The following is a 21,998-nucleotide window of genomic DNA, read 5'->3' on the forward strand; positions in this document are numbered from 1 at the left end:
CTGTTTCCTTTAGGATTAAAATTACTGTCCTTGGGCTGGAACCATGGAATGTTTGTCAAGTTTACGAGGGCTTTTAGAGAGGCTTTTAGAAAGAACATCCTATCCCTTCTTTTATAGGGCTGAGATAAGATTATCTTTGTTTTAACACCAATTAAAGCAGGAAGGGTTTATAGGATTAGGGGTTTTCCATCAGTGCAACTTTGATGACACCACTTGCCTGCTTGGTTTGTTCCTTTCCCTGCGTTAAATCCTTGGGAAGTGTTCCTGAGACAGTTGACATGGCCTTCCTCCCGAGGCACAGCTCTCCCAGGCAGAAGCTTTGGGAAACAATTAAACAAGACCAAACAAAGTAACAAAATATGAAGGTCCTAAATTCTTCAGGGAGCCTCTTGGAGAAAGCTGGCTCAGAATGGTCACAGCATGAGTCTGCAGTGCTTCAGTGTTTACATCAAGAGAAAAGGGATTTGCTGCTGGCCTGAGCAGCATGTTTAAAATAAAAATATAAAATCATAGACTCCCAGAATGGTTTGGGTTGGAAGGGACCTTAAGCCCATCCCATTCCACCTCTGCCATGGGCAGTGATACCTTCCCCTATCCCAGGTTTCTCCCAGCCCCATCCAGCCTGGCCTTGGACACTGCCAGAGACCCAGGGGCAGCCACAGCTGCTCTGAGCACCTGTGTCAGGGCCTGCCCACCCTGACAGGGAACAATTCCTTCCCAATATCCCATTTGTCCCTGCCCTCTGGCAGTGGAAGCCATTCCCTGGGTCCTGTCCCTCCATCTCTTGTCCTAAGTCCGTCTCCTGCTCTTTTGGGGCCCCTTTAGGCCCTGGAAGGGGCTCTGAGGTGTCCCTGGAGCCTTCTCTTCTCCAGGTGAACCCCCCAGGTCTCCCAGCCTGGCTCCAGAGCAGAGGGGCTCCAGCCCTTGGAACTTCTCTTTGGCTTTCTCTGGCCTCACCCCAGTAGCTCCATGTCCTTTCTGTGCTGGGACCCCAGAGATGAAAGCAGTGCCCCAGTGCTCCCTGCTACATGCAAGTCACCACAGGGCTCCCAGACCATGCTGCTGTCCAGCCCCTGGAGCTCTTGTTCCTTCTGCATGTGCCAGGCCACCCAGACAAGGTTGGGAGGCTGACACTGTGCAGGCTCCTGCTGTCCCCATGCCTGGCACTGGGACTGCTCCTGGGCCAGCATCACCTGGCATTCCTGGGGTGGGAATGTCCTGCTTCAGGAGAGCTCTGAGCTATTGAGCTTGGCCTTGGAGCAGCTGCAGCCTGAGCTGCTCTTCAGGTGTCTGCACAAGCCAGGAGTTTGAAGGCATCTGCTGCCACCAGCACTGTGCTCCTGAGCTCTGAACTCACTCCCTGCTTTCAGCTTCCCACAGTGGCTTCTGGAAGTGTGCAGTGAGCTGAGCTTCTGGGCTGCAGCCAGTCCTGGTCTACAACAGCATGATGGACACACAGATCCATGTCTCCTTGGGACAGAACCAGAGAATCAGGAAATCATTAAGGTTGGAAAAGCTCTCTAGGATTGAATCCAGCTATTAACCCAGCACTAACCTGTGTCCCCAGCTGCCACACTCACATGTTTTTAGAGCACTTGCAAGGATGGTGACTCCACCACTGCACTGGGCAGCCTGTGCCAATACCTGACCATACTTTCCATGACAAAATTTTCCTTAATATTCAATCTAAATCTCCTCTGGTACAATTTTGAAACTCCTTCCTCTTGTTCTTTTTCTTGTTTCCTGGGAGAGGAGACTGACCCCAAACAGGGACAGGGAAGTCCTCTCCCCTGGTGTGTGGATGGCCCTGACAGGATAAATGCTGGGTTATGGTCTTCTCCATCTGCACTCTGAGGATGTTGGCAACATCCCAGTCCCACATGCTCAGGCAGGGACAGAAAACTTGACATTTCTCTTTAAGAGCTGTGACAGGCTGGGGAGGCTGAACCAGGCTGATGGGGCAGGTAAGAAATTCCAGGCATTTCTCTGTGACAGCGAATCCCATCAGCCCTGATGGATGTGTCCTCCCCCCCAGCAGGACTGGGGACTCACAGGTGTGCTGCCCACAGGTGTGCTGGGCTCACCAGATGCCTGAACTTGGGAGCAGTGCTGGAAGGGAGGTGACCTTGTGAACCCTTGGAACCTGCAGGGGGGATTTGCTGGGAAGCCCCTGGTACAAAGCCTTTCCCAGGTGAGAGCTGAGCTCTGCTTCTGGAGCACAGCACTGGGAGAGAGCTGCCAGGGCTGGGGCCAGGCTGGTCCTGCCCAAGGCTGGGGATGCTCTCAGGAGAGCAGGGAACTGTACCTGCCTGGATTTGGTGTGTCATGAGCACTGTTGGTTTGTCCCATGGTGCCCAAAGGCTGGATCTTTGATCCTTGGCCCTTGGCCTGGGTCTGTGGAGCTTTGGGCCGAGGACAGTCTGGCCAGAGGTCAGGGTGTATTTGGCCCTTGCAAGACCTTCCAGTGTGGTCTGTTTTGGGGAGCTCCCAGAGCAGGTCATCACTCTGCCCTGTCTTGTCCTCTCCCAAGCTCTGTGACACCCCAGCACTAAGGTCCTGTCACAGCCCCACACTGTCCCAGCTCTGCTCCTCTGCTTGGGGACCGAAGGACACAGGAGATGGTGCTGGGAACAAGATGTGAGCTCCTAAACTACCATGAGCTGAGCACAGGCAGGGCACTTTTGAGGGAGTTGTGCCTGAGGGAGCCTGGGAGTGCCTGGGGGCAGCTGGGGTGGCTGGTGGGGAGCATTGTTGCAGGGAACGTGGGGTTTAGAGTGCTGGCACTTCCAGCTGTGAGGCCAGAGCAGCAGTGCCTGTGGGCAGGTGATGGGACCCGGGTGATCTCCTGGAGCTGCTGGTGAGGTGCAGGGTGTTGGCCCAGTCAGTGGGGATGTGTCTGTGGGCCAGGAGGATGCTATGCAGCCTGTGCTGTCTTGCTTCCATTCCCATCCCATGGAGAATGATGAGGTTAAACAGGAACATTTGCATTGGGACCATTCCCTTTACTGACAATTCTGTAATCCACATCCTGGAGGTTCCCCTCCAGTTAATCTCATTTAACCCTGTTTTCCCTCCTGTATTTCCCTCCCCTGCTCTGCAGATGCTATCAGAGCTGTTGGCAGTGACAGCACCTGGCAATGGCATTAATTGCTTATCTGAGGATGAGGTAACAGTGCAGGCTGCTAATTAAATTTATCCCTCAGGAAACAGGAGGACCCGTGTGGCCCCTGGCACCTGCAGGTACCACCTCCTCAGTCTTCCCAGCTGCAGCCAGCCCCAGTATCCAAGGGTGTCACCACTGCCTCCTCAAGGCCCGACTGACTCCTCTGCCCTGCAGCCCTCTGCAGGCTGGGGACACAGTGGGGAGCTGGAAGTGGATCCAAGGCAGTGTTGATGCTTTGGCTTGTCCAAAGGCCACCCTTTCACTAAGAGGACAAACCCCATCGGGTGAGGGACAGGGGACAGGAACAAGCAGAGGAGGGAAAAATTTACAAGTGAGACAAAGTGATACCTGTTTGGATGCAGAATTGAAAACAAGGGTCAAGGTGCAAGGGACAGAATGGAGCAGAATATGGGAAAAGTGACAATGTCATTGCAGCAGCCACCTCATCTTCCAAGCAGGGTATGATGAAAGGAAACAGGGGGAAATTTAGAGCTGGTTAGACATAATAGTTCTGCACAGAACATCACCAATGGCCTTAAACTGGAACAGAGTAGATTTAGATGGGATATTGGTAAAGACATCTTCCCTGTGAGGGTGGGGAGGCCCTGGTGCAGGGTGCCCATAGGAGCTGTGGCTGCCCCATCCTTGTCAGTGTCCAAGGCCAGGTTGGATGGGGCTTGGAGGAGCCTGGGACAGTGGAAGGTAATTGAACCTGAGATGAGCTTTAAGGTCCCTTTGAACCCAAATCCTCCTGCCTTTCCATACTTCCATGAAATCCCCCACACACCACAGACAGCAGAGAGCCAGAAATACTGATCAGGGAGGGTCTGAGGTCTCATGTCCAATGTCCATTTGCACTGAGGGTGCCACCAGATGACCTCAAGACAGCCATGGAATTGTGCTCAATGTACCCCAAAGATGAAACTCTACCACCCCTCTCTCAGGTCACAGCCATCTTTGGAGAAGTAGCTTTTCATAACGTCCTGTATGAACTTGTGGTCCTTGTCCTGTGTGGCAGAGTGTGGTACTCTGAGAAGGGTTTGAGCCTATCTTCAGCAGGTGCAGTTAGATCCCCCCTTACCCCAGTATCCCCAGTTACCCCATCCAGCTCTTCCCACCTCTCCTATGCCCTGTGCCCCATGGATGATCATCTTGGTGATTCTCCACTGGACTCTCCTGCTTCTTCATATCACTCCTGAAGTGGGCAACCGTAGGCTAACCATGGCAGCATCCCCCGTGCCTGGCAAGGGAAAGGAAAACACCTCCCCCAGTGTACTGGCAGTGCTCCTCCTGGCTTGGCCCAGGACATTGTTTTATTCTCCATAAGAACATGTCTGTGGGACTCATTTTATCTGGGGTTGGAGTGGGAGCAGCACTGTGGTGTGGGGCCAAGGCACCCACCTGGGGTTTGTGGGGTGATGAGGGTGCCAGTGGCAGCAGAGAGGGCTGTGGGGCTGGGACCCCAGAAGGATGGAGGAGGAATCCCAAAAGCATGGAGAGGGACCCCCATAGCCCCAGAGGAGGGCAGGAGGCAGGATGTGGCTAAGGGCAGCAGCCCTGGGTCCTGCAGCAGCAGGGAAGCTGCAGAGCCAGCCCCCAGCCCCAGCCCCGAGGGAGAATGGAGCCAGGGGAGAGATAAGGCTGGGGATTTAAGGCTCCTGGCAGATCCTGACAGCCAGGGCTGCCTGGCTTCCATCAGCCTTTAAAAATGCCTCACTGGAGTTCAGGGATCCTTGCTGCCAGGAGAAACAGAGCCAGGCAGAGGGGGTGAGAAGAATCCTTCCTTCCTCAGAGTCCTCAGCATGGGCTGAAGGTGCCATTTTAGGAACTTTTATTGCAGGAGGGAGCTGCTTGCTCAGAGTGTTTCCAGGAGGAGCCTGGGGTGGACTCTGAAGGCCAGGGCAGTTTGGGATGCAGGAGAGCCTGGCTGGAGCCTGCCCAGCTCGCACTGGATTAATTAAACATTTGGTTAGAGAAGGGCAGTGAAACAGGAAGGAGCCTGGACCCCCTGTGTGGCCCCTCCTGCACATTTGGCTAAAGGCTTTCCCTGAGCCATGGGATGTCTTTCCCTGCTGAGCTGCCCTGGGACAGGAGGGCTGGAAGCTTGGTGCCAGCAGCAGAGGTGGCCTTGCCTCCCACATCCTGGTGTGGTTCTCTGCAGGAGGGCAGGATGCTCTGTGGGTCCTTCCCATGGCATTCTCTTCCCTTCAGGAGCTGGACACCATGATCCTTGTGGGTCTCCTCTTGCCTTCCCAGGCACAAGCACCTTTCCATGACCTGGGAGTGAGGGAGTGGGAAGCAAGGAGCCCCAGTGCTGCTCAGCATCCCCAGCCTTGCTGCAGAGAGCCACAGCCAGTGCTCCAGGCTGCCTCCAGAGCTGTACCCCAGCAGGACAGCCAGTCATGGCTCCGTGTAGCAGCCAGGCAGTTAAAAGACCTTCTGTCCCTGTGAGCCCTGTTAGCATCCCATCACTGCTGGAGGTGGGGGAAACTGCTGCAGTGATGGGAGCAGAGCCACTGGCACCAAAATCACCCTCCAGGCATGAGGAATGCTTGGATAAGGTAGAAATTTCTGTGCTTTCACTGTTTAATTTCCCTCTTGGCAAACAGGAATTTCTATGGATGTCCTTGCTGCAAGACTAAGGAAAAGCAGCAATGTCCCAAAGCTGCTGTCACCTCCCAGGGCAGAAAACTGGGATGTCCTCATGTCTGTGTCAGGCTGGGCATGAGGAAAAGGTTCTTCCCCCAGAGGGTGCTGGGCACTGCCCAGGCTCCCCAGGGAATGGGCACAACCCTGAGGCTACCAGAGCTCCAGGAGCATTGGAACAAGGCTGTGAGGGAGGCACAGGATGGGATTGCTGGGGTATCTGTGCAGGGCCAGGAGTGGGACTGATGATCCTTGTGGGTCCCTTCCAGCTCAGAGCATTCCATGTTTCTGTGATGCTTCCAGCACATGGTGAGAACATTTCCATTGTTCAGGCAGGAGGGGCTTTAGCCCCTGTATGAAGATTTCACTTTTGATTTGGTATTTATTCTGGAAACAAGAAATTGGGTAATTTCCTAAAGAAAATCTGTTTTCTCACCCAGAGGAAGACCTGGAGGGAGCAGAACAGTTTTGAAGACAATGTTCATTTATTTTATTTCTGGAGGTTGTCATTACTGGAGAAAAATAAACCAATAGGAAAAAGGACTTTCCATCAAATTTCAGTGATTTTCTTGTCTTTACACATGATTTCAGAACATTTAACTTCGGAGAAGTTCTTATTTTCTCAGGATTATTTTGTCCCATGCGGGACCTGCTGTGGAGGAGGGGACTTGCCCAAACTCCTGGCTATGTTTTGGTGGTTCATGCAAAGAGTTTCAGTGTCCCAGCTTGGCATTTTTGAGGAGCAACCACTGAGCCTCAGTTTTTATCCCTCTCCAGCCACTGACCTGTGCCAGGGCCAATGTGGGGAATGTTTTTATCCCTTGGAGTAGTCACTACACTCCACAGCTTGAGCGCTTTTTGGATGTCTCTCTGTCTTGATGCAGAAGAAGCATTATAGGAAAGTATCTATTTTTAAAATAAACCTCAGGAAGGTGAAAGAGGCCCCTGTCTGAAACTATCCTTGCTGGAATGACCCTGCATTTTGCCTGGGCTGTCAGATGAGAGCAATTTTATCTCTTGGTCTTTTGTGTGCCTCAAATATTGGTATTATTGCAGGAAGCCTGTTATCATGTCCCCATTGCTTCTGGGGAATGCAGAACTGCCCAGCCATCACCTCTCCCAACAGCTGAACACCCTCTGAGATGGGCTGGTCTCAAGGGAAGTGGGTCAGGAATGGAATGGAACAGGTGAGGGATCGATGGAAAGATCCAGGAACATGAGGAGGATCCTGGTTCTCAACAGCTCCTTTGACCATAAGAGGAAGGAGGGACAATGCAAGCAGGAAGGCTGATGGAATTTCTCTGTGGAACTTTTCTCATTGGAAACTCAGGCTATTTCTGGAGGAAAGGAGATGACAACTGAAGAAAAAAACCAACCTTCTTATTTTCCTTTTTTCCCAAATAAGAAATAGCTGCTTCTTAGCAGTGGCTCTTGCTCACAGCAACCCTAGTGAATGTTTTTCCCAGGCTGTTTTCTGATCTGCTTCATTCCTGGGAGCCTTGGCAGGTGACTGAAGGAGAAGTTTGTTAAACCTGTTTCAGCACAGGAACCACCTGCCTCCCCCCAGGCTCCTCAGGCTGTGTAAGAATTAACAGGAACAGAAAGTCATAACAGGAGTAACCACAGAGGAACGGGCTGAGCCTAGCCTTTCCTTGGGCACTGGTGATCCTGGGCTTGGAAGGGACTTTGTGGTGTTGAAAGCTTTTATCCAGGAGTGCTGAATCTGTTAGTGCTGGATCACAGTGTGGTCCAGCCCTCAGCACTGTCTGCTGTAGGCACCACACATCCCCCTGGCCCCCTCACCCACCCTGTGGGGCTGGACACACATGGGGTTGAGTGGCTGCTGCTTATGGAGCATCTTCTTCACCTGTGAGGGGCTCAGAGCCTGGAGGGAGAGCCCAGCCCACTGCTACTGCTCAGCAGAACCAACAATTTATTTGTGAAATTGAGTCATAAAATCATTAAGGTTGGGAATGTCCCCTAGGATCTTCAACCCAGCCCTGCCATGTCCCCAGGTGCCACATCTACAAAGTCATGAAGACAAAACTCTGTGGAGAGTTGCAAAAGGACCCTATGAGACAGTGTGACCAGGGAATGAGAAGGCAATTGGAATTCAAAAGACTTGAGGTGATACAAATGGGAGAAAACAGCCCCAGGTTCATGAAATGGTGCAATCACAGAATGGTTTGAGTTTGGAGGTGCCTTAAAGACCATCTGCCATGGGGCATCTTTCAGCAGACCAATTCCCACACACCTGCACAGGCATGAGGTGGCCCAATGTTCCTCACAATTCAGATCTTGGGGCTTTCACAATCAGTGGTTAAAAAATAATGTGGGCATTGCTGAAAAAAGAAGAGTATAAAACAGTGGATGTTGTTATGCAGTGTGAAGCATGACAGAGATTTGGACAACTCTAGAGGTCCTAGACAAGGCAGATGGTGATTGAGTGTCCATCAGCAATGGAAATGTGGGATGGCATCAAGAGTGGCAGCTTGGCCTCGAAGCAGAGAGCAGCAGTTTCTTCCTGCAGCGTGTGGTTACAGCACAGGGCTCTTTAGGGGTAAAACAGGTGCAGGACATCTACAGGGAATAAAAAACTGAGTTGGTAACATAGTGGGAGAAACATGGGGTATTGAGTGCAAGGAGGTGCGTCTCGGAAGGGAGTGGGGAAGTGTTGTGGGCAAGACAACATGGTGGTTCATGCCCTGCTCCTTGGGTGGTCATGGAATCATGGAATATCCTGACTTGGAAGAGACCCATGGGGAACAAATCCAACCCTTGACCCTGCACAGACACCCCAGCAGTCCCACCCTGTGTGTCCCTGGAGCGCTGTCCAAACACTCCTGGAGCTCTGGCAGCCTTGGGGCTGTGCCCATTCCCTGGGGAGCCTGGACAGCGCCAGCACCCTCTGGGGGAAGAACCTTTCCTGATCTCCAGCCTAAACCCCCCGACAGTCACTGTTGGGGGAGTATTCTGGTGTCCATGGTCTGACCTGGTACGGCCACTGACGTCTTCTTATGTGGCAGTGGCTAAAAATTCCCTCAGCATCCTACAATCCCTGTTCTGCACTCGTGCTTGGGGAACAGGGACAGAGGTGTCTACATGGGGACCCATCTCTGCAGGTGCCTCCTCAGGGCTTTCCAATCAGCTGCTCCTTCTCTATGGTGCCCACCTGCAGTTGTCAGGATTTCCTTTGGACTCTGCAGAGCCCCAGGGGTGGTTTGGGCAGCAGTGCTGGGCTCCAGGCATCCCCCCAGCCCCCTCTCACTGCTCACCACTGCTCTCTTCTCTTCCAGGCTGTCCCTCGGGAACATTCAAGGCCAGCCAGGGGGATGAAGGGTGTGTCCACTGCCCCATCAACAGCCGGACAACCTCGGAAGGGGCCACAAATTGCGTGTGCCGGAATGGATATTACCGGGCAGACGCCGACCCCGTGGACATGCCGTGCACCAGTATGTGGGTCTGGGCACCTGGGAGGGGACCACGTGCAGGGGAAAGGACATGGTCCTCAGTCAAAGCACTGAGGGATGCTTGACAAAGGTGTCTGTCCCAGTGGGGATTTGGGGGACACTACACAAACTTAACCAGTAAATTTTGCCAGGACTTTCACACAATCAAATTAGCCTGGGGTAAGAGGACTGGTTTCATTCTCCCTCTTTGCTTAGGATGTCCAGCTTGCCACACACATTCCTGACACCAAGAGAAGTAGGGATTTATTAAGAGGCCTCAAAGAGACCCACCTTAGGCAGCACAACGCAAAATGGCCACAAAAATGGGTGACAGGTCACGGGGTCTCACACTTTTATAAGTTCTGCTCCATTTGCATATTGGAGTTAATTGTCCAATTCCAGCTTTAGCCCATGAGGTCCCATCCTTCTTGTTTTCTCTCTTCAGCCCACGTTGTTTATGCTCTTGGGCCTGAGATCTGGATTGGCTGTGCTTGGGTCCCCAGCTAGAGAAGGAATTGTTTTATCTACCTATTCTGTGAAGAGAGCTCACCATCCCCTAATATGAAGCCCAGACTTACACGCTAAAGCAGAATAGAATCTGAAAAATGCAAAAGCTAAAGCCTGAGGCATCAGGGCTGGGCAGTGTCTCTGGGCAGTGCTGGCTGAGCCCCTGTGGGCTGGAAGCCCCTGTGGGCTCGGCTCACGCAGAGTCCTGCCCAGGGATGGGGAGGAGGAGGAGGAGGGCTGCAGCTGTCTCACACGTTCCTGTCTGCTCCCTTTCCAGCCATCCCGTCGGCCCCGCAGGCCGTGATCTCCAGCGTGAACGAGACATCGCTGATGCTGGAGTGGAGCCCCCCGCGGGACTCGGGGGGCCGCGAGGACCTGGTGTACAACATCATCTGCAAGAGCTGCGGGGCCGGCCGCGGGGCCTGCACGCGCTGCGGGGATAACGTGCAGTTCGCCCCGCGCCAGCTGGGCCTCACTGAGCCCCGCATCTACATCAGCGACCTGCTGGCTCACACCCAGTACACCTTCGAGATCCAGGCCGTCAACGGCGTCACCGACCAGAGCCCCTTCTCCCCGCAGTTCGCCTCTGTGAACATCACCACCAACCAGGCCGGTAAGGGCCCGGTCCCCCTCCCTCAGAGCTCCCACTCCAGGGTGGGGTGATGTCCTATGAAGACTGAGCTAGAACAGAGACTAGAAAGAGCTAAAGAATAAAGTAGGGATTTATTAAGAGGCCTCAAATAGTTGGGCAGCACAACCCAAAATGGCCACAAAAATGGGTGACAGGTCACGGGGTCTCACACTTTTATAAGTTCTGCTCCGTTTGCATATTGGAATTAATTGTCCAATTCCAGCTTTAGCCCATGAGGTCCCATCCTTCTTGTTTTTTCTCTTCAGCCCACGTTGTTTATGCTCTTGGGCCTGAGATCTGGATCGGTTGTGCTTGGGTCCCCAGCTAGAGAAGGAATTGTTTTATCTACCTATTCTGTGAAGAGAGCTCACCATCCCCTAATATGAAGCCCAGACTTACACACTAAAGCAGAATAGAATCTGAAAAATGCAAAAGCTAAAGCCTGAGGCATCAGGGCTGGGCAGTGTCTCTGGGCAGTGCTGGCTGAGCCCCTGTGGGCTGGAAGGGGACAAGAGGTGGGGTGAGGTGTTGCTTATTCCATAATGTTGGTGGTGATGAGTGCCTGGCAATGCCTGAGTGAATCCCAAGCCCTGGGTGTCAAAATATCCCTTATTTCAGTGAAAAGCTGGAGGATGCCCCAAGGCAGAGCTGCCTCCCCATCATGGCACCAGAACAGCTGGTGGCACTGTCCCCTGGTGTCACAGTATCACTCTCCAGCACTGTGTGTGGCTGGACCTGAGGCTGTTGCCTCGAAGCATCATTGCAGGCACCATCAGAGTGTTGCAGACACACTCCTGGTTCCTGGGGAGGGAAGGTGAGGTGCCTCCAGCATTTTGATGGGAGTTGCAGTCCCTGCTTGGACTGTAGAGAGAGCCATGACAGTCTGAGAAAGCAAAGGAGAGCTGCACAGGAGAGGGGCTGGGAGATGAATATTTGGGATAATGATCTGGGAATCTGCTCCAATTCCAGTGCCACTGCAGAGTCACTTGGTGAAGCAGCTGAAGCACAGAACTGGGAGGGTTTCAGTCAGGGTCTTCAGCTCTGTGCAGGGTGGCTTTGCTGGGGGGAGGGATGGCCAGAGTGGCTGGTAGTGCTGCTCCCAGGAGGGTCCCCAGCAGCCCCCTGGCAGCTGTGCTGGTGGGCAGGGAGCCCCACTAGCTGCTGGCCAGGGGCTGCCTTCCCAGCCCACCTGGAAGCCATCTGGAGTTGGGCACAGGCCAGGGTTGGGGCTTGGCTGAATGGGATTGAGGTGGAAGGATGCCAGTGAGGCACAGCCCTGCTTGGGAGCAGGAGAGATTCTGGTCCCTCTGAAGTGCCCTGACACTGCCTGACCCCAGGGCTGAATTTGGCAGTCATGAGTGAATCACCTGGAGCCCGTGGTGTGTTCTGGCTGCCAGGGATGGTGGGTGGGGTAAAACAGCAGTAGGGCAGGTGGGCATCACTTGGGCATCACTTCCAGAGCATGAGGACAGAGGGAACCTGCAGAAATGCCTGGGGGAATTATTATGGTGCCCTCTGATCTGGAGTTAGCTTGGGAGTGGGGCCAGGGTGTTTTTGAAGCCCTGGAGGCAGGTCTGACACAGGCTGAGCCATGGTTTGGCTCCAAGCAGGGACAGGTCTGCCCCAAGGAGGAGAGGGGAACGGGTCTGGATGACCAGCTTCCTTTACCTGATGGAGATGGGGTGGCTGTAATGCTGCCTGGAGCTAGGAAGGGGCTCTGCACCCTCCCACTGTGGTCCCGTACTATGGATTAATCATTTGATGCTCATATTTCATACTTGCATTTCTCTGCTGTGCTTGAACCTTCATGTATCACCCGTGGCTGCTCCCACCTGAGCAAAACCAGCGAGCTGAGTCGAAGGCAAATCCTTTTCAGTCCTCTGCATCCTCCTCCTTGTGTTTTCCTGGTTTGACACTCCTTTATTATCAGGGCTCACACTTCTCAGCCTGTGTGATGTCTCTCTTAATGTATCTATTCATTAGCACTAAACACTAACTGTCTGCTTGCTAATTCCTCTGTAATTAGAGGCTCTGGATTCTTCTGCTTACACTCGCACAGGCACCGCCTGGCAGCCTTGATGGAGATCATTAGCAGTTGGTAACAGAAGCTGCAGACACAAAGGCAGAGCTGGGACAGGAGAATGGGGGTGCTGGGGGAGAGGAGAGGGAGCAGAGGGAGGATGAGCCTCCCTCTGCCTTGGCTCTGGATAGAGGAGCCAGCTGGGGCTCAAACATTGAATGTGTGATGGGGTTGTGCTCCTGCCACAGCTGGACAAAGCAAAGTGCCCACCTACCCTCGGGTCCTGCAGCCCTGCAGGAAGCAATGAAAATCCCCCTGGTTCCCCAAGGGAGACAGAGTGATTGCTGGGGACCCTCTGTACTGCAGGACTTAGGAGAGATGCCCCATCATCAGCACCATCCAAAACCTTCAGGTGTCACCAGTTCTTCAGCACCCATATTTTATAAGGGCATGGAGTGCCAGGACAAGGGGGACTGGCTCCCCACTGCCAGAGGACAGGGTTAGATGGAATATTGGGAAGGAATTCTTCCCTGGGAGGGTGAGGAGGCCCTGGCACAGGTTGCCCAGAGAAGCTGTAGCTGTCCCATCCCTGGAATTGCCCAAAACCAGGTTGGATGTGGTTTGGAGCACCCTGGGATAGAAGAAGCTGTCCCAGTCCATGGCAAGGGGTGATGAGCTTTTATATCCCTTGCAATCCAAACCATTCTAGGAACCCAGGAGAAATCTCCTGTGAGAGTAAGAAAACAACTCCTCTAGAGCAGCCAGAGGGAAGGAAGGTCCTGAGTGTGGCCCGGTGGGTGGCACATGCTGGGTGATGGTTGGGTGACCATCATCCCATGGTCATGACCCCTTTCAGCAAACTGGATCCCCATAAACCTGATCCACCTGCCTTCCTGGGCAATACCCTCTGTCACCTCTGAGCCCAGGCTAGGTTTTCTCTCTGCTCTTCTCAGCAGGCTCTCCTTGACCTCCAGCTCACCTGCACTGCTGCTTCTCACACCCTGCAGCTGAGCAGTATCTCATCCCCCAAAGCTCAGCGTCCCTTCAGGAGTGAAATCCAGGACAGTCCATGTGCCACAGTCCTTTCTGCAGGGACCATGACAGAGCCTGGGTGCCACCAAAAGTCCTTTCCCAGCCATTCCTCAACAAATGATCTGTGCCAAGAGTGTGGCTGAGAGCTCTGCCAGCATCCCAAGGGGTCAAGGAGCTGAGCCCGGGGCTCTGGATAACAACACTTAACTAATTGAGAGCCTTGCCAGGCACCAGCTCTTGCTGGCAGCCCCTGACTACTAATTTGTGGCCTTTCTTTGGGGAGGGGTAGGGAGTGGGGAGAGCCTTGGTGCTGTGAGGATTTGCAGGCTCTGTCCACACTGTGGACAGGCTGAGTGCCCTGGGAAAGCTGAAGGAAAGGGCTCCATGGTCAGGGATGTGTTAATAGCAGTGGGAAGGGCACTTCCTGGTAACTGGCTTCTGTGACCTGAGGAGGGAGGAAGAAGCCTTGGGCTCTGGAGTATCCAGAGAAAAATTCAAGACCTCCCAGCGGTGGGGGTAAGAGAGCATCCAGGCTCTTGGGAATGTGTCCCTTTTGTGAGCAACTCTTGTCACAGGGGATAAGGAGGGAGGATTAGTGCTGATGTCAGAGGCTCTTGGCTGCAAACAGAGCCACAGAGAGCCATAAAGGGCCCTTAGAGAGGGAATAAAAGGAGTGTGTGCTGAAGGAAGCCAATCCACTGTCCCAATAAACCCATCAGGATGATTTCTCCCCTTCTACAGATCCAGAAAAGTTATGATTATTTGCATTATTATTTGGGGTGGCATTTTCCAGCAGTATGTCACGACACGGTGATATGGCTTAGTGGACAAAGTGGCATTCAGTCAAAGGTTGGACTTGATGATCTTGGAGGTCTTTTCCAACCTTCCATGATTCTCTAGGTCTATTGGCCAGGAAGATGTGCAGCTCACAGCTCTGTCCCAGGTGCATGCCAGGCATCAGTAGGGTTTGAATTTCAGTGGCTGGCACAGCCCAGGTTGTGTCCCAGCCACGCAGGGTCTTTTAGGGAGGGCTGTTCCAACAGGACTTGGAGGAGCCCATGAGCTCAAGGACAGGTGACCACAATCCAAAGTGAGGACATGGGCCATGGCCCTGCTCTGCAGGGGGTGTCCTAGCACTGGACTGAGCCCAGCCTGATCCTGCTACAAACCTTGAGGAGTTCATCCATGAGCGATGGAGCACAGGCGAGACAGATCCCAGGTTGTGCAGAAAGGAGGGGTTTTCTCTCCTCACCTTCAATCAAAACAATTCCCTTGCAGCCATGGCCCTGGAGCTCTGCTGGCAGAGGCAGCAGGGGCACTGAGAGGTCGGGGAGCAGGAGAGGTGAAGGGATGAGGTGGGCAAGACCAGACCTTCTCACCAGCCATCCCAGCCTGCTGTTTGCTTGTCACATTAGTGATGCTGCTGGCTAGACAGGGACAGGAGACTTGTACTGCCTGGGGCACGGGAGTCTTGCTTTTATCTTCTCACTTTCACTATGTGTCAGAGGATGCGTCTGGCTCCCTTCTTGTGAGGGAAGCACAGGAGAGCCCATGCTGCTCTGGACACAAGCAGGAGCAGTGGCTCCTCCTGTTCTCTCTCGTGCTGCTCAACTGGGCCCTGCTGCAGCCAAGAGTGAGTGTCTGTGAAACCAGAACCTGAGAAAGTGCAGAAATTACCTCAAAGGGCTGGAATGAGCTTTCCAGAGCTTCAAAGCTCTGAGTATTTGTTTATAATGGAATTCCAGAGTGGTTTGGGTTGGAAGGGACTTTGAAGATTACCCAGTCCCACCTCCTGCCATGGGCAGGGCCACCTTCCACTAGCACAGGTTGCTCCAAGCCCCATCCAAGCTGGCCTTGAACTTCAACAAGATTTTGACACTCCACTTTCCTGTTTCTTGCAGAGTAAAAGGCAGGAAGTTGTAACATTTGAGTATCTCAGATTCCTCATCCAACTTCCCACTTACAGCAGGGCTGCTGCCAGCAGTACATAAGCAAAGTCGTGGCTTTGGGTAGACAGTTGTTGGTTATCTCCAAAGGCAGAGCTCTCCCCATGTCCCACTGACTTTTCCCACATCTGCACCACCCTCCTGGGTAGGGAACTTCTTCCAATGGCCAACCTGACCCTCCCAAGGTATGATTTATGGCCATTGCTCTTCATTCAACTAAGTTTCAAAGGTTCTAGGCCAGAGATGTTTTAAATCAGCCTGAATACCAGTTCAAATCCCAGAATCCCAAAATCCCAGAAGCTGGAGGGACCTTAAAGCTCAGCTCGTTCTTCCCCCTCTCTTGGGCAGGGACATCTTCCACTAGACCAGGCTGCTCCAAGCCCTGTCCAGCCTGGCCTGGGACACTTCGAGGGATGGGAATTTTCCTCCAATTCAGTCCTGGCTTTAGCTAAAACATCTTTCAGGAAGAGAATTAGTCTTGAGCCATCAAGAGACAGGCAGCCCATCAGGTCCTTGTACATGAGCCTGTGTAGATCTCTGCCTTTTTTCCCAATGAAATCACTGATTTTCTAAGGAAATACAGGAGACTCTGTCTGTCAGGACACCAGTAAAACATTTGATTTGGGAAACTGCAAGCTGGAAACGTTTCTGTAAAGTCTGTCCAGGAACTGCAGAAATGGGAGACCACAATGACCCGAGTGGGGAAGCCTCAGCTGAGCTGATGTAACTGAGATCCATGAGAAGCACTTTCACACTTCTTGATGTTTCAAGACCTGGTAGGGTACTTTTTGTGCAGAAAACTGACACAAAAGGGGGAAAAGCAGAAATTTCCTGAGCTTTGGAGCCATCTCACACATGGAGGAGCCAGGACAAAGCCTGTTTCTCTGTGTGACAGAGCAAGCTGGAGGGTCCTGAGGTCACTTAAATCCCAGGTTTCATCTTTTGGAGACTTCCCTGGATGTGTTTCTGTGACAATTTGGCCTGCACCCATGCTCCAAACCTCCTGAAACCTTGACATCCTCACGGCTGCTTCTCTTACCCCAGTTAAGATCCAGACCTTGCCTTCCATGGACCCGTGTCACCATCCTGGTTCCATTGTCTATCTTCTCACCCTCTTCCACTCACCCGCAGCTCCCATCTTCACCCTGATGGCCATCGAAACATGATGTGGTTTTGCTTTTGCTGCCCTCCTCCCCTCTCTTGTTGCCCAACCTGTTGCCTTTACTGCATCCCCCGCCAGCCTGCAGCAGCTGGCAGCAAGTGCCCAGGAGGGATCCTGCCATGCCCAAATCCCTTCTCCTCTGCCACTGGAGACCTTCTGCAGCAGATGGCAGGAGCTTTGTCAGCTGCTGGCTCTTCAGGAGCCTCTTCCCACTCCTGTGGTGGGCAGTTGGGAGGATGTTGGCAGAGCAGCGGATGGGCTGCACTGCTGGAGCTTCCCGAGCAGATGCCCTTCCCTGCCCACCTCCATCTCTGTGGGCTCCTCCTCCTGCTGACTCCCAGGCTTCCCTGTTGCATAAATTACACCATGAGTTTGAGGATCGTTTTTCCCACACCTCTCTGGGGCTTCAGAAACCTATTCCAGTGCATCTGGAGCTGACTTTGGTCAGAAACAACAGTCTGTCCATGATGGATGGGGTGGAAAGTCCCTTCACTCCCTCAGTGTACCATCCCTGCTCTGTTCTGTGCTGGGAGGTGATGGGAAGGCTCCAGGGCTCTCCTTTTCCTCCTGTGTTCCAGATGGCTGATTTATGTCTCCTGCTGCCCTTGGCAAGCACAGCCCTGGGGCCCTGCCCTGGGGCAGGTGGGGAGGCTGGCAGTTGTTCCAAAGGGGTTACTGCAGCCTCATGGCTCGGTGTCCTTTTAGTGGGGTCCCTGTGGGAAGGGATGAGTCTCTGTGTGCCCCTGTGCAAGCAGGAAGATGCTCACAGTGCCTGGCCCTCCACAGGCTGGTCCATGGCCATCCCTGCCCTGGCAGGGGTGCAGGAGGCAGCTGCATCTCTGGGGCTGGCAAGGAATTCTCTTCCCAAGAGAAAATGGTATTTCCAAAACTTTCCCCTACACAGGGAACCTGGTGGAGTTTGCCATGCAAGAGAGCCAAGGGAAAAGGTTCAGTTACAAATTAGTAAGACTTAGTGATGCTCCAAGGGCTGTAGCCACCCTCCAGAGCCAGTCTGGGAGTGCTGGGGGGGGTTCACCTTGAGAAGAGAAGGCTCCAGGGAGACCTCAGAGCCCCTTCCAGGGCCTAAAGGGGCCCCAAAAGAGCAGGAGACGGACTTAGGACAAGAGATGGAGGGACAGGACCCAGGGAATGGCTTCCACTGCCAGAGGGCAGGGACAAATGGGATATTGGGAAGGAATTGTTCCCTGTGAGGGTGGGGAGGCCCTGGCACAGGGTACCCAGAGCAGCTGTGGCTGCCCCTGGATCCTTGGAAGTGCCCAAGGCTAGGTGGATGGGGCTTGGAGCAGCCTGGGACAGTGGAAAGTGTCCCTGTCCATGGCAGGGGTGGAAAGGTCCTTTCCAGCCTGAACTGTTCTGTGATTCCATGGATGCTCTGTAGCAGACATCACTCTTGTAAGGACTATAGCTCTAAACTTTCTGTGTTTGAAATTTTGAAGTCAGGTTGTTCCTAAGGACAGTTATCATTGCAATTAATGACAGCAATTAATGACAGCAATTAATTGGCACTTTTTGGGAAAGTATCATTTTTTGGAAAATATGGGGGGCAGGTTGGAGGTGGGGGGGTCTGGCTCCCTCTGTGTTCCTGCTTCCCAGCAGCCTTTTGCTGGGGGCATGCTATGATCTGGAGCAGATGAGTTTTCCACGTGCAGAGGGGTCCAGGAGGTGGGGACACCCTTGGCACCTTGTGACCCCAAAGCTGCTCTGGTAGCGGTGCGGGGGGTGCCAGGAGCCTCTGGAGCAGCTCCTCTGTGTGGGAACAAAGCCTTGCAGGCTGGGTGACACATGCAAATGGGTCACATGCAACCCCGCTGAACAAAGAGCTCAAACACAGCCAAACCCTCGGCTGCCTGGGCCAAGTCGCTGGGCTTGTGGCATTAGCAACTGCTTTAAAGGCTGTAATGTACACCAAAGCCTGCCTTGATTTAAGTGGGGCTGCAGCCAGGACCAGCTTTGGGCTGCTTTGCCATGTTTTTAAGATTTTCCAGGGTTTGTAGTTACAGACTCAAGGAGCTGCAAGCTGGGCCCACTGGGAAGTTTTCCAGACACTTGACACAGAGTGGGTACCACTCTGATGGGGCCACCTTGCCAAGAACCTCAGAACAAAAACCTCACACACTGTGAAACACCAATTTTCCAGAGCTCCAGCAAGTCCAGGAATATCCCAGACCTGAGAATTTTTACTCCTTTAAGGGCAAATGTTGCTTATTAAAGAGCCCGAGTTCTGCCATTCCTTGCTTTCCTCAGCTTCTGCTGGAGAGAATTGGTTCCAAAAGTGTGTGGCTCCTGAACGTGGCATCACAGGGGCAGAACTGGGAATGGAACCAGGGGGACAAATGTTGTAATAGTCCAAGGAATAGTGAACCCTTTTAGCAGGAGAGTCACAGACACACAATTGCTGCTGGAGGGGCTTCTGGAGGGCCTAACCTCCCATGCAAAGCAGGGTCACCAGGGTCACCATGGAGGGCAGGTCAGGAGAATCCTCCCTTCTTCCCTTCCACATCCAGGTATTCCCCACTGTGGTGCATTCAGTGCTTGTGCTGGAGGAAGGCATCTGAGTTCAAATGCATTCTCCAGGAGGGCCCATGGTGTGAAAACCTGTGCTACTTTAATGGCCAGAGAGAGTTTTAGCCAGAAAAGCAAAAAATGAAGGAGGTTTTAGCCAGAGAAACTGATTTTCAGTTCAATACCTGGATTGGTTTGGACTCTGAGCTGAACAGGAGCACAAAAAGCAGGGGCCTTGGGGTCAGTGGTGGCACCCGGAGTGGGGCCTGTGTGGGACTGGGGTGCCGTGGGGCAAGGAGGGAGGGCTGGTTTGGATTAGGTGTCCTGCTGGTGAGATAGTGGTGAGAGACATCCAGGTCTCTGGGAATGTGGGGGTCAGTTGTCCCGTCTGTCCCCTCTGCCTATGCTGGAGAAACAGAGCTCACCCCCACCCCTGTGCCTGCTCCATCTGCCTGAAGCCTTGCACAGAGGCCATGTGTGCTCCTCCACTTCAAACACATTTTTCCAGACTGCTGGAGCCTGGATCCCCAGCCTAGAGTCTCCAAGCCCTGTGGATTGAAGGTCGGGACAGACCTTGCTCTGTGACTGATCACAGCACTGTCCTGGCTGCTGCACAGCATCACCTCTAGCCTCACTGCACAGGGTGTGGGAACACTGTCCTGGGGAATGCCCTGCTCCGGACCCACAGGGAATCCTGCTCCCCACATGTTGGAGCTACCTGGCTTACCCACTCAGACTGAGTCCCTGGGTGAAGGCAGTGAGAGGGAAGCTTGCCCCCTTCCCCCCAGGCTTTCCAAGTCTCCCCCTTCACACAGGACAGTCACAGGTATCCCCTGCCAGATGTTCTGACAGAAATTCTGCTCTGACCGAACCTTCTCCCCCACATCTCCCCATTCCCTGCCCTGTCCCGTGGCCTCTGGACTGGCTGGTGCCTTGCAGCATCATGGTGCATTTCCCTGCCACTCTGTCTTCAGCCACGGGTCAGGCAGTTAATCCTGACCCCGATCACAGCCGCTGCTGCATGGGGTAATTGAAAATGCCAGAATTCCCTGCTGACCTTCCTATAATAAAAGCTGTTCCCCCCCCCCCCCCAACCCCATCCAGTAACCTGACACTCCAGGGACCGAGATCTGTCGGGAGGGCTCCGAGGAGATGCTGGAAAGATCCCAGCTGTTCACCTCGCCTTTTCCCCTGGGTGATTTCAAAGTGTTGCCAGGGAGAGGCCACAGGCTGGGCTGGCTTTGCTCTCTCTGAGTCATGAGTGTTTTCCAGAGCAAATGTTGACTCTGTCTGACATGACATGGGTTAGTGGAATTAAAGTGATCAGAGATAGTGGGTTTGCTGCCTGTAACCTGATTCTTCCAGTTAAGCCAGCAGAGGAATGGATACTTTGATTTTACCAGGATCTCAATAGCACTGCCCCACTAGCCAGGAGTAGGGGCTCAGCCTTGGGACTGGCAGGTGAGGGGGGGCTGGCTGCAGACTGGGAGGAAGATTGCATGGCAGCCTTTCAAATGGGTCTAAAGATGATGAAAGAGAAGCTGGAAAGATCCTTGTGTCCCCCCTGCAGGCTGGAGCCACACAGTCCCACCAGACGCTCCCAGAGGATGCTGCCAGCAGAGTGTGAGTCCCTGGGCTTCTCCCTGCAGTGCTGCCCTGACTGGTGGAAGTCTTTTCCCATTTTATTCCCTTTACAGCAGTGGTCCAGCTTCCCAGCCTGTACACTGTGAGCTTCCACAGGTCACAGCAGCACCAAGGCTGCAAAGTGGCCCTGGAGTGCAATGGACATTTGTCCAGTGTGTAGCTGGATGTGGGCTTGGTTTATTGGGAGCCAGACTTCCTAAAAAACACTGGCAGTGGTGGTGGCCCAAGAGTCAGGACCTGACACAGAAAATTGGCCTCTGCTATCAAAGTCTATTAGAAAAGTATGCCCTGATGTGTCCTTTGGGATGGGATGAACCAGAATACTGAATCATAAAATCACAGAGTCCCAGACTGGGTTGGGTTGAAAGGGACCTTGAAGATCATTTCATTCTACTCCCTCCCATAGACAGGGACACCTGCCACTATCCCAGGTTGCTCCAAGCCCTGTTCAAACTGGCCTTAGACTCTTCCAGGGATGAGGCAGATAGAGGTGGGATTAGGAGGGAGGTGAGCTCAGGATGTTGAAAAAGCAGGGCTGGGAGAAAGGAACAGCTCCCAGATGGAAGCTTTTGTTGAATACAAAAGAGGAAGATGTCCTAGGAGAGTCCTGGGGCTCCTGGAACTGCTCAGAGTTGTGGTGTTGTGGAGTTGGGTTAGAGAGACAAACACATGAGCTGCCTAAGAACCCTCAAATCAACTCAGAGGCATAGAAGCAAAGAGGAAAATGGGCCTATTTCTTTCTCATTGCCCCAAAACAATGCTTCATTGTGTGATGCCCTTCTGCTGCTTTTTGTCAGGTTTCTCCTAATTAATTTCACTGAGCTTTAGAGAGAGTTTTACCAATTACATGAACTTTGGATGCATCGAGGATCTCTCACCCCACTCCCAGCAGAACTGGGATGATAGGAACAGCCTCCTCCCTTCCCTGAGCAGGGGGGCACAGCCAAAAATACTCAGTGGAAGTGCCCAGGGGAGAGGGAAGAGCAGCTCTGTAGGGCTGAGCTGAGATAGGGAAGTGTCACCTTGGACACACTCAGAGGAATATCAAACCTCAGCAAGGAGATGGATGCTGTCTCTGGAGAGATGGATCCTGGGTACTGAACTCAGTTTTGAGGTTTATGTTTGAAAAAGGAGATTAACACAAAATTAGAAAAGGTAGAGGAGGGAGTCATCAGGCTGATAAATGTGTGAAGTGCTCAGGAAACTACTTGGAAAACAGAAAGGAATCACAGAATCATTGGCTGATTGGTGTTGCAAGGGACCTTAAAGATCTTC

The 21,998-nt window shown here is 53.1% G+C and overlaps 1 protein-coding gene across 4 annotated transcripts in view; it reads left to right on the forward strand.

Annotated features, from left to right (window-relative positions):
* EPHB2 (EPH receptor B2) overlaps positions 1-21,998 on the forward strand; it is a 138,317-nt gene that overhangs the window by 74,156 nt on the left and 42,163 nt on the right. For all 4 annotated transcript variants that reach the window (XM_059866544.1, XM_059866545.1, XM_059866547.1 and 1 more), the window contains exons 4-5: positions 9,106-9,261; positions 10,043-10,378. In XM_059866544.1, the coding sequence (XP_059722527.1) occupies positions 9,106-9,261; positions 10,043-10,378 (492 nt within the window). The remainder of the gene's footprint in view (positions 1-9,105; positions 9,262-10,042; positions 10,379-21,998) is intronic.

This window comes from Haemorhous mexicanus, chromosome 23 (genome assembly GCF_027477595.1).
Source record: "Haemorhous mexicanus isolate bHaeMex1 chromosome 23, bHaeMex1.pri, whole genome shotgun sequence".
In the NCBI taxonomy this organism is placed as follows: domain Eukaryota; kingdom Metazoa; phylum Chordata; class Aves; order Passeriformes; family Fringillidae; genus Haemorhous; species Haemorhous mexicanus.